A 12215-nucleotide genomic window follows, 5' to 3' on the forward strand; every position below is an offset into this window, starting at 1 on the left:
ATTTCTCTATTCATGGATATCCCAAATGTATAAACCTCCAAAAGGCTAGGATGCAATATTTGAACACACACTTATTTTTTTTAAATACTGGAATCATCCCAAAAAATGGGAAAGAGAGGCACTGAAAAGTATAAACTGATATTCCAATGGAATCCAATTTTCATAAATCGTAATATAATACTTACCTCAACAATATTCAGTGTTAAGCCGAAAGAAATTTTTCTGAAGTGTTTTAACTCTGATTTCATATGTACTCAAATTATACTCTGCATTTGGGAAATTTGGAATTTGTGACCAGTCTGAAATCTCACAAGTTTATTGCTAATATGTAGGAAAACCAACTCTCTCATTTTATTCCAATCATACGGCAGAGGTGAGAGGAAGACAGTTTTAAATGCATTTAATCATTTCTGTCCCTGATAAAAAGCAATTGCCAATTTGCAAGAATCAATATTTTTATTTAGGACAAATCTCACTACAAATTATTAACAATGAGAGGGTTTCATGTTGTTAACTAAATAGCCACATAACTGTAATAGTCATGTCTCATAAAAAATAAAATTTATAAGCAATAAACTGGATTAAATCGTGTTCACAGAATCACTCACTCTTCCTCACCCATGCTTTAAAATGGCAATACTGTGTTGTCCTTTTAGAATCACTAAGAAGAGACTTTTCACAATAAAATAAAAGAGGGAAAACAACAAATTAATGAAATGAATAGGGTAGTGGCATTTTATTTAATATTTTTATTTGGCACTTCATTAGAGAATTACAAAACAAAAAACTGTTTACTTGATCAAACAAAATGATTCTGAGTATTTTATAAACCACTCCAATTTCTTAGAGTGAACAATCCCACTCCTTTCAACATACATACATCATCATCATCACTACCACCACCTACCACAAGCTTGCATCTACAAATTGTTAAAGGTTTAAATACAGCCTTTTAAAAAAAAATCAATTATGTATAAATGCTAGTTTTAGGGGAACAAAGGTCTAAATATTTATCGCATTCCAAGTCAACGAGGACAACATGCGTGCTTCCATTAAATGTGAGGTTCTTATCCCTAAGGCTGCATAGCTGTCAGTTCCACATGCTTTGGTGCAAGTTGACACAAGTGAGAGCTGGAGGAAAGACAACTTCAGTCTGACAGTACGGAGTCAGATAAAAACACCACAGAGGAGATAATACTTGAACTTGGAGATGAAGGAAAAAGAGAAATTGGCCAAGTTAACAAGAAGGGGACCAGTATGATAGGCCTAGGAGAGCACACGTGAAAAGGCACAGAGGCAGGAGAGAACACAGCAGGTCTGAGACCCAGCAAACAATCCTGGAGAGTAAGGAATGTTAAGAGACCAGGTTAAAAGGCAGGCAGAGCAGATCATAATGCACTTTGGATATCAATTAAAGGAGTTTAGATGTTATGTTGTAGATGGTAGGACCCATTTAGCCATTATTCCAGGAGCAAAATCCAGAATAAATTGGATGAAGAGAGAACAATTAGGAACAAATGACTAAGAGTTTGTGAGTGAAGGAAGAAACAATGGCCATGAAGAAAGATAGAAGGAGAAGACCGGTTCGGAGTTTCATTAGAAAATTCAATCAGCAGTCCAGTTATCTTACCCAGTCATCACCAAGATTTGCAGAAGATTATCATCCCTTCTCTAACACCCCACAAAATTTCATGGATTTTTAATACAGGGGAAAAAAAGTAGTTTACCAAACAGAAGTGATAAAGCTGACTATGTTATAAAATCTTACCCATCGTAAGCAAGAAAAAAAAAATTGGGACTTGCCTGGCAGTCCAGTGGTTAAGATTCCACGCTTCCAACGCAGGAGGCGCGGGTTTGATCCCTGGTCGGGGAACTAAGATCCCACAGGCCATGCGCACACAGTGCAGCGCCTCTCCCAGAAAAACAGGACACACTTTTGCATTATTTTAAAACAGTTCGTACTCAATAAACTACTTGAAATCTAGAGTGATTTTTTTTCAGGGCTGAATCATCTATACCGATAAGAGCATTAAAAAGTAAGCCAGGACTAAATGCGATTTTAGTATAAGAGGTAAGACTGCAATAGAATAGCAACAAAATGTAGCAATTACAAAACTAAATGATCTGCCCTTATTAGTAATACCATTACCTTGACCATATGATTTTCACTCTGTCTTTTATAACACAGGCAGATAACTTTTCTCCAAACTGGATATTTTGGTCTAAGTTTGCCTTAGCTTTCTACACTGAGGAAATGTATGGAATGGATTACAAATACATCCAGCCATTGCTTATAACGGACAGCTACTGTTTCGTCTGCCCAGCACCCTTCACCCTTCTCCCGCTTACCCCCTCCCCTTGACCTCTTCTATCCATGTGATTACCATGCACAACTCCACGCTTGTTCACTGTTCAGCGGATAGCCCAGCTCACACCCGGTTCCTAGTTATCGTCTGTGTCAATGACCCATCTCTCCATTTAACTTTAGCACCCACTCTCTACAGAATACACCCTACTTGGAAATCACCACTAAAGAAAGGTTCTACTTCCGTTACAACATGCCATCTAACCGCGCCCATCAGTCCTTTCCTTTCTCTTACTCCCATCTCACCTGTTCAGTTTCAGACCCTTGCCCACTCTTTCCAAACCATCATCTTCCTCACCTCCTTTCTATGTCCAGCCAGAACCCCCTGCTAATTAAATTAATAACTCTCTCCTAGAACTCTCCATTTATTTTCCATCCTTTGTTTCCAAAACAGCAAGCCTGAGCATGCCTGAACCAGATGAATCACTCAAATTCTGTTCCAGATGACTGAGCTCTCACAGAGAAAACTGCTCTATTCAGATTGTTGTTATTCAAATTATAGTGACTAACCACCACAGCCCTCAACCATCTTCATCCGTAACCGTTACATGTGTCCTAGTCAGTTCATACCCACATTCCCTAGAGTAGCTCTTCCAAACGTTGGTCACTTTCTTTACTTTTAGCTCTTCCTTCCTCACAGTGAAATAGAAATCATCAGGCAGGAGAACACTCACCTCTCTACTCCTCCATCTCAAACATACCTGCTACAGTACCAACCTTTACCACTCACGAGTATTTCTGAAGAACCAGGGTCTCTCCTCCTGTCCTCTCTAAGGCCACTGCTTCAGCCTGTGTCCTTAGTCAAAGACCAAAGAAACCTTCAGGGATGCTGTCTTCCTTCTGTATTTTTACCTGTGCTTCAATCTAGCTTACTCCCCCAAGACAAGAAGATCAATTGATCTCACTCCTCAAATAAAACCACCATCATGAAAATAACAACAAAATCTCCCCTTAGCCCTTTTCCCATTTTTAGCTACCTCCCGCTTCCTTCTTCCATTTCTTCATCAAATTTCCTGCAACTAAATATAATGTACATATTTATATTTAGTATATTTATATGTACATTTATATGTACATTTTCTATGTTTATGTCACAGAAGCAGATGGCAACAGTATGAGTAGAGATTGAGAATATATATGTAATATTCTGTATATGTGTGTATATATATATTTGTTGTTGTTGTTGTTTATTCCCTAAACCACTGCCATCTGTTTCTAACCAAACTTCTAGAATGAAAATACCCACACTAAGTCACCTATAATCTTCTAATTGCTAACTTCAAAGTTTTACTGCCAGGTTCTCTTCCTAATTGACCCAGTAGCATTTAAAACTTTCTTTTTTCCCTATCACCTCTTTGCATTTTATACATTTCTTTGTTTAGAACTTTTCTCCCTCTGGTAGGATGTGTTTAATGAGGGCAGATACCCTGCTTTTTTGATTCAGTATCTAGAACAGTGCCTGACATAATAAGTAACCAACGAATCTGTTGAATAAATAGCACCCACCTCTTGACTGGGCCAGAGGTGGGAACCAAACCTAAACTGGGTCAACTTCGTTTAAACCTAAGAGTTTAAACTTGGGACCAAGAGTCAAGCCAGTCTCTCTTAGTGGATGTAAACTGATCTTCAGCGTGAAAGGAGAATAAAGCAGATATGAGAGAGAAGTCGAGACAAAGAACATCTTGAGAGGATTCAAGGCCCTGTTTCCATTTATCCCAATTATCAAAACAAATTCTACCCTTGTTCTCTGCGAAATATCTCAATATCTGTGTAGTAAGTTACCTTTTAAACTTAAACTAATTTAGTCTCTTTTTCTGTTGCTTACTACCAAGAGATTCCTTACTATAATACTGCTCTGTGGTTAATCAGAATAAACATCCTAAAGCCAATGGTCAAAAAATAAGGAAAGAAAGAGATGAGGGTAAAAAGTTAGAGTTCCCATTCTAATTCCATGAATGAATAATATGTGTAAATATATGGGCAATGGTTAACTTACCTTCATGAGAATGTGGTGTGATATGGAAGCATTCTCTTCATGATTTACAAACCTTTCATGATATTATACTTAGGTATTACTTACGGGAAAAGTACTATTTACATGTCTTCTTTAAACAAGATTACATACACATTCATTTTAGATGTAACACCATTTTTTTAAATTAAGTTTAGAACTCACGCTAATAATCCTTAGGCCACAGAAAAGTACACCATTAAACAGAGAACAGCTGAAGAACCAGAGCTACAACAGCGCATAGCAAATGAAGGCTGGAAGCAAACTGAAATGCATTCTAAATTGGCATTTAGAAATAACAAAGCTCTGTCTTGGAGAACAGAATTAAATAATTATCTACATCACACTTCATGGGTACTTACCAAACAAACGCTGATGGAACAGAAATTTGCCAGCTATGAGTCCTATGAGAATGGCAAGTAGCCATAGAAGCACCTTCAGAAGCCTCCAGCCAACTCCTCTAGGGTATTTATTTGTTACAAACGAAAAACAGTTTCCAACAACAATAACATTGGCTTCTGTTTGGCTATGAGAAACCGGGTCCTCCGCAAATATTAAGAAGTTAAAGAAGATCACCAAGTAAGCCACAATCATGCGAGACCAGGGATGCTGGAAATAATAACGAAAGTCTTTACCCATCCTTCAAAACTTCAATTCTGTAGTTTACCTGCATAAGAAAAGAACACAGGGTTAGAGCAGCAGAACAAGTAGTCTTTCTCTTCCTGTTATCTGTTCAGATTTATAAGAGCTCAACAAAGAGGTATTTGGAAAAGACCTATTCCTACTTATGGCACCGAGACAAGTCTGAGAGTGAGGATAGTAAATACTGCCCCTTCCCCATCACCTCATCATACCCCTGATCATATGGGGATTTAGGACAGAAGGAAAGTACTGGAAAGGGCAGGGGGAGAGGAAGGGACATGAGAGGGCAGACCATGGTCCAAAATTGGGATGATGACAGGTAAAAATCATCTCAGGAGGAAATGCAGAGCAAAAACACAATGCAATACTCTTCCTCTCTGAGATGATCATTTTTTACGTTACAATCATAATGCAGGTCATTTACAAACTAAAGCAATGTAGAGGTAAACTGAGCACATACTAGCAAAATATAAACATCCTACTCTGACCAAATTCCTCTCCTCAGAGTTAAGGTCCCTTAATAATTTGGTGAATATACTTCCAGATCTTTTTGTTTGTTTTTACACTGACAAATGTGTGTACGTGTTTGGACTTTTATAAAAATGTTCACAGTCTACCCGTTAAATAATTTTAACACAGAATAAGGTTCATGAAATAGCTAAGTCTATGGAAGAGTAGTTGCATGCAGGAGAGCTTGGGCAACTCCACTTGTTGGAAATGAGGAGGAAAGGGAAGATTTCACAGAGGAGGTCATGCCCAAATTGGAGGCTGGAGGATCAGTAGGATTTCTTCCCCAGTGAAGAAGGCAAGGATGTTCAACCTAGGCATATGCAAAGGCACAGAGGCATTGCAAAATACATAACATGCCTACAGCAGCAGGTCCTGACGTGGATGTGCGCTGCCAGTACGGAAGCTTTCTTAAAATGCTGATGTCCAGGCCCCACCCCCTAAGTCTTGCTCAGCTCCTCTCTTTCCTCTCTGGGAGCCAGCCTGCCCATAGGAACACAAGACTACCTAGGTCCACCAGGGCTGGGACTCGGTGATTAAGTCTGCCTAATTCTGGGGTTCAGTTTTGGTGAGCCCATTTGGTGCTCAGACTAAGCAACAGCTCTTTTTTTCCAGCAATAAAGCTAACTAAAGCCATCATCATCATCATCATCATCTTAAAATTCTCATTTTATACACCGCTAAAAACACAAAGATAAAGTCACAAGCCTGAAGTAACTTGAAGTCAATGGGAGGCTGAGAATAGGCTCCAAGCCTGGCTCCCAGGTTTCAGTCCAACATTCTGGGCTGATGCATGTCAATTAACCCCACAATCTAAGCTAATGAAGACTTGGCTTAACTATTTTAGAAGAGCTATGTAAACACACAAAAAGACTGGCAGTAAAATTTAGCAAAACAAACAGTCACTGTGCCTTGGATTCATAAACCATCTAAGCAATTTCAAGTCCCTTGTGATCTTCACGAATACTCCAAAATATTTGTTCCCAAGGGCTGTAGCTCAGATCACTGAGGAATGGTGATTTTTTTTTTTTTTTTAATGCAAGGTTCATCACCCAAAGACCTGTGTGGTTCTCTCACCAAAGAGAGCCGAGAAAGTGGTAAAAAACAAAAAACAAACATCATGTATTTTCACGGTATTCAGTATGCAAGGATGCCAGAACGGGTCAGCTGTCAACTCAATTTCATGCAACATCTTTGGAAATGTCCAAGACCACAATTAGAAAAGAAAATACAGAAGCACCTCAAGGCCAATGAGTCTTGAAGTAAAAACAGTTCCTATATGCCCATCAGAACTGGACAGGGGTATCAGTTAAGGAGTTGACAGCTTTCTGCATTGCTTCTCCTACCAGTGAGGAATTCTGGTGTAGTTTCCCCACCACCTCCCTTCCCCACCCACACACAAGCAAGGCAGCAGGATTTAGAACAATGAATACATTTAACCCTGATTCTTTCTTCAATAAATGCTTTGTGGAGAATTGGCATATACTTATTTTATTGTTGTTTTTAACTTCAAAATCTTGCTTTGTGGGCTACGTAATGTCCACATGGCCAAAATGAATTACAACATTCAAAAAACTTTGGAGACAGCTATTGCTTTCCAATATTTACATCATTTCAAGAGAGATCTATGGTACTGAACACCAATTCTGCCCTGTACAGATCCTAATTCCCACATCCATGTGATGAAGGCTGCCATCACTCCCATGTTACAGGTAAGAAAACAAAGGAGCAGAGCAGGTTGCTGCCCGTTTACTTTGCACACCTAGTGAGTGGGAGAGCCAGCACTTGGATCAAAATCCATTCCTAGCCCTTGATCTTGCCAAGGTACCACAACAGAGCCGGAAGTGTTTGTTCCAATAAATATTTCCAATCGTGTTTACAGCTGAGTCTCCATCTCCCCTAACAGATTCAGGGACTTAGACACCAGCCGAATGAACAGGATCATTGTCTTATTTTATGCCACATGTGGTTATTATCCTTGCCTCATACTCCAAAGTGGAAGCAGTGTCTCCTAGAGGGTCCCAAATTGCCAAACCTGCATAATAACTTGAACAACGCCTGTGCTTATCTCCACTTCCTGACTTCATACACAAGGGCGTCAAAAGTTTACCTAGTGATCTCAGCCTGCTATCCAGAGCACCAAAACCGCTTTCCCCTCTGTCGCTTCCATAAAGCATCCTGATGGTCAATACAACCATTTGGTGACTCATGTTAATAATCCAGGAGTGAGGTTGTTCAAACTGACCGTGCTCCACAATGTACAGTCTTAAAAAAAATTTTTTTTTAATTCAATTCTGCTACCACAGTCAAACTTTTATCTTAAATAAACGTTTTTTATCTTAGCTCTTGGCAGATCATACCGAAATGATCTGTTTATGTGTTTGTCTCCCTCACTAGAGCACAAAGTCCCCAGGGAAGGGGCTGTTTACTTTTCACGGCACTGCTGGGCTCACAGTGGGCAATGAATAAACACCTACTGCATAAGCCAAGAGAAGCCCCTCATTTAGACAAGATGAGAAGGCAGAGCAACCTGCCATTCCTTCTGCGAAGGGAAGAGAAGACCAGCTGAGTCCAAAGACTGCCAGGATGACGCGGCCAGCAACAAGCACTGAGGCACCCCCCCCCGCCCGCGCCCCCGTTACCACCCCATTTCAGCACCAGGTTCTGCACTGTTATCATTCTTACTAAGGTTAACATTTACGGAGGACTTACCATACAGCAGACACTATGCTCATGAGCTTTACAAATATCTCATTTAAATTTCACAGCAACCCAATGAAGAAATGTTGAAACTGAGTTTAGTAACTTGCATCAAAGGACAAAACAAGCCTATGCCACAGCCAGCATCCAAATCCGAACCACGTGGCTTCGATGTTCTATGCTACACCTTCCCCACACAAAGATGTAAATTCCGAAATCTTGTCCTTTTCGTGTTGTTTAGAAATTTCCTAACGATAAAACCAACTGAAATAAAAGATTCACGGTACTTGCAGGAGAAGTGCATCTACTATTACTAATCAAACTGACTTGGTAGCATGATCACAAAGAACGGGGTCATGTGGCTGACTACAGGATTCCTCGAATTTTTTCCTTCTCCTTTGAGCATCAGTATAAGTAGCTGAGTCGATCTGACTGTCCTTCTGCAATGCACCATGGATTCTGTGATTTTCCAACTCTGCTACACAAAACACCACATCCCTAGAACTAGCCTAATTCACACCATTCAATTCCCTCTCAAAATAATATCACCATTAGGTAGATGCCCCCATCAATATCTTGGAAGCCTCTGCTTTTTCACATAACAGCAGTGACGAAGAGGATGGTTAACCAGCAGGCTGAAACTTTATATACTGTCTGATAATCCACAGGCCTTCAGTCATGATTTCCAAATCTCGAGGGACTAATATATAGAGTAGATATTAGAAATGTCATGCATTTTCCTACAAGCCAGTATTTTACCCGGTACTAAAGGCTGAGACTGGAAAAATGGAAGGTAGGTGATTACACTCAAGTTGGGAGGATCGGCTGAGCAAAGGCACAGGAAAGGCCACCTGGGACAGGCACAGAGATGTATCAGCAGGTCTGTGGGGCTGGAACACACAGCACGCGGAGGTATCCTGGGAGAGTTAAGGATAATTTGGGGCCAGTTCGAGGAATATTATACAAAAGTACCATTCTGTATTTTACTGACTGGAAACTACGGAGTCAAAGTTTTCAGAGCAGGAGAGTGGTACAATTGCTTGGAGCAGGGTTTAGAAAAGATTTCTCTGCCAGCTTGGAAAATGATCCACTGGTCTGAGGCATGACGAAAATGGCGAGACTAGTTTGGAGACACCTCCAACAGTTTACGTAACGGATAGCAGGTCCTGGACCAGGCAGGGCAACATCGACATCCTAATAACTGTTGTAATAATTTGTTTGATTGAACCAGAGTACCCTGCCTTCCCTATTAGGGTTTTTACAAAAAAAAAAAAAAAAAGTGAAAATACTCAAGGACTTCCGGAGTATGAATTTCCTGTTTCCTCTGCAGGAACCCTGGCTAAGGTGATACTTTTTGCATAATGACAAGTATGATAAAGATGGAGTGCATCACTTCCATTTAAAAAAATTTATGAATGCATATGGCAAAGTCCTTGATGAACTAATAAAATACGCTATATAAAAGACATTATTACTAGCCAAGTAACGTACCTTCAAAGCCCAGCTCTGCTAACGTAGGTCTTAGCATCTAGTGATACCTAACCAGGTGATATGAACACCATTTTCATTGTGGAACACTACTCTAGGATAAAAAAAAAGAATTTCTCCAAGTTTTTTGAAGCTCCTTGGTATTTAGGTCTGAAAATTCACCTGCAACCCTTCTTAGCTCTTGTCAAAGGGTTTGTTAAAGATGACTGTGCCTGTGCTCTGCCAAGTGTGTGAATTTTATTTCAGCACCTTGAATCTAATTTCTTGAAAAATCCTTTTTAAAAAGATTTCTTGTACTTTATTTTTATGGTATGCACTTTGCACAGCAGAAAGTTGTGTTCTGCATACTTCTTGGCTGTATCAGTACATGACAAAGTTAAAGGCTATTTTCTTCAGTTACCTAGCGATAGTATCAACGTATGTAAAGTTCTTTGCAGTTAACAGAACACTTTTTACAATCATTTCATTTAATCCCTAGGAAATAATCACTTTGAAAATTACCTATCAAAAGAGCAGACAGAGCTTTAACTTACTTAACACTATCTCCTTAAAAGGTAAATAGTGATAGCCTATGTTTATATCACATTTTACCTCTTAGTGTTCTTAATGGGTGAAATCACACAGGAAGGCAAAACAAACGGTGATGGGAGGAATATGGTCCAGTTCTACCTGACCCTGCTACTCACCGTCTCTGTGACCTTGGACAAATCCCTAACCGCTCTGAGATTCCATTTCTTCAGAAGGAGAATCCTAATGAAAGTACTTTCCTCATAGGATTGTAGTGAAGACTAAAGATTTTTATTTGTAAAGTGCCTCGTCACTTTCAGGTACTTCCTACCCCGAAGAGCACTATTAAAATACAAACGACTCTTGGTCATTCCCATTAAACATGAGCATGAAAATAACATCAACTATATATTACATTTACTGAGTGCTTTTTATATGCTACTCTCAGTGTCAAAGGATTTTAATATAACAACATAAAGGATGAATATCATCCTTATTTTACAAATATTGACAATGAGGCTCAGAGAGCTCACGCTACTTGTCCAAAGTCATATATAGAAAGTGATGAAGTCCAGAGTTGTTAATTCCATACTAATCCCACAATTTCATCATTCGTTCCTTCACTATTTACCGATTGCCTCTTTGTGCCAGGCACTGGCCTATGCGTGAAGGTTACTAACAGAAAACACCGCTGTTGCCTTGCATCTTAGAATCTCAACTGAGGAAAACAGACTTTAAACTGAGAAAAACTGAAACACAGTATTTTAGAGAGTTATAAGCTGATGGAGAAAATTAAGGCAGGAGAAAGTTAACAGGGGGTGTCAGGAGGGAGGGAAGTTGAAGAAGCCTTCACTATGAGGTGACAACTGCACAGACGTGAAAGAAGGAAGCGAGGCAAGCAGATATCTGGGCAGAGAGTGATCCAGACAGAGGGAACTCCCAACTGTAAAGGCCTGTGCTGGGTGCATGATTAGTGCATTTAAGAAACAGCCAGGAGGCTAGTGTGGCTGGACAGGGTGTGGGTGCCAGGGAGCATGAAAGGACTAGAGGTCTGGGAGACAGCATCATGACCAGGCCTTGAGGCCATCCTACCATGTGGGCTTCACCCTGTGTGAGATGGGAAGCAGGAGCCTGATGCAATCTGACCACTCTTCCTGACACTTGGAAATGTATCAGATTCTGGATACATCTAAAAAGAGGAGATGACCAGATGTACTGGATGGACCGGATGTGGACACGGCCTGGCAAACCCCAGAATGGATCTGCCATTTCCTGAGATGGGAATGCATTTCCTGAGATGAACACTGTTGGAGCAGATATAGGTAACATAATGATAACTAACATTTTGGAGTGCTTTTTATGTGTTGGGCTCTTGGCAAGCACTTTTCATGCATTATCTCAATTAGCATTTAGACCAAACCTCTGGAATTACCAGTGAAGAAATAGAGATTTTAAAAGGTTATAATTTGCCAAAGGTCATACAGCTACCAACTGGCAGAAGCAGGCAGAACTACCTCTTTACTACCCCAAAGTCAGTACTCTTAATTACTGTGTATTCCCTACCCTGAAAAGTATACCACCTAATAAAGTTCCAGTGGGGAGGGAGCAAGGGTAAGAATTAGGTGATGACGTGCACCTAGTAGGCACCCAATAAATCTTTGGTGATGAATGAACAAATGAAAAAATAAGTGTGATGACGGCTGGGTAACAGACCAGCCTTGGATGAGAAAAAAGCAGTGAAGATTCCATTCCAGACAGAACAGACTCTGGATAATGGGATATCTAAGTCTGTAAAATGAGAAATGTTAGAAGGTGAGAAAACCAAATATATATTTGCCTGGACCAGTCCTGAAGTAAGGATAGGTATTAGTTTACTATCTTGAATTGTTAGATGAAAAGGCAAGCAGGCATGAGGGGATGACACACAGTATTTTACATAATACAAGTGCTTAATACAGGTTTCAAAAATACAAACAGCAATAATAACAGAAGTAA

General features: G+C 39.9%; 1 protein-coding gene across 9 annotated transcripts in view; it reads right to left on the reverse strand.

Annotated features, from left to right (window-relative positions):
- TMEM117 (transmembrane protein 117) overlaps window positions 1-12215 on the reverse strand; it is a 528774-nt gene that overhangs the window by 480249 nt on the left and 36310 nt on the right. For 5 of the 9 annotated variants that reach the window (XM_057701206.1, XM_057701208.1, XM_057701209.1 and 2 more), the window contains one exon: window positions 4739-5043. The exons of 1 other annotated variant lie outside the window; for it this stretch is intronic. In XM_057701206.1, coding sequence (XP_057557189.1) covers window positions 4739-5015 — 277 coding nt within the window. In that variant the 5' untranslated portion in view covers window positions 5016-5043. Of the gene's footprint in view, window positions 1-4738; window positions 5044-7635; window positions 7783-12215 lie in introns of those variants that run through there. 3 more of the 9 variants (XM_057701210.1, XM_057701211.1, XM_057701214.1) reach the window with 3 other exon arrangements.

This window comes from Hippopotamus amphibius, chromosome 12 (assembly GCF_030028045.1).
Source record: "Hippopotamus amphibius kiboko isolate mHipAmp2 chromosome 12, mHipAmp2.hap2, whole genome shotgun sequence".
NCBI classification, from domain to species: domain Eukaryota; kingdom Metazoa; phylum Chordata; class Mammalia; order Artiodactyla; family Hippopotamidae; genus Hippopotamus; species Hippopotamus amphibius.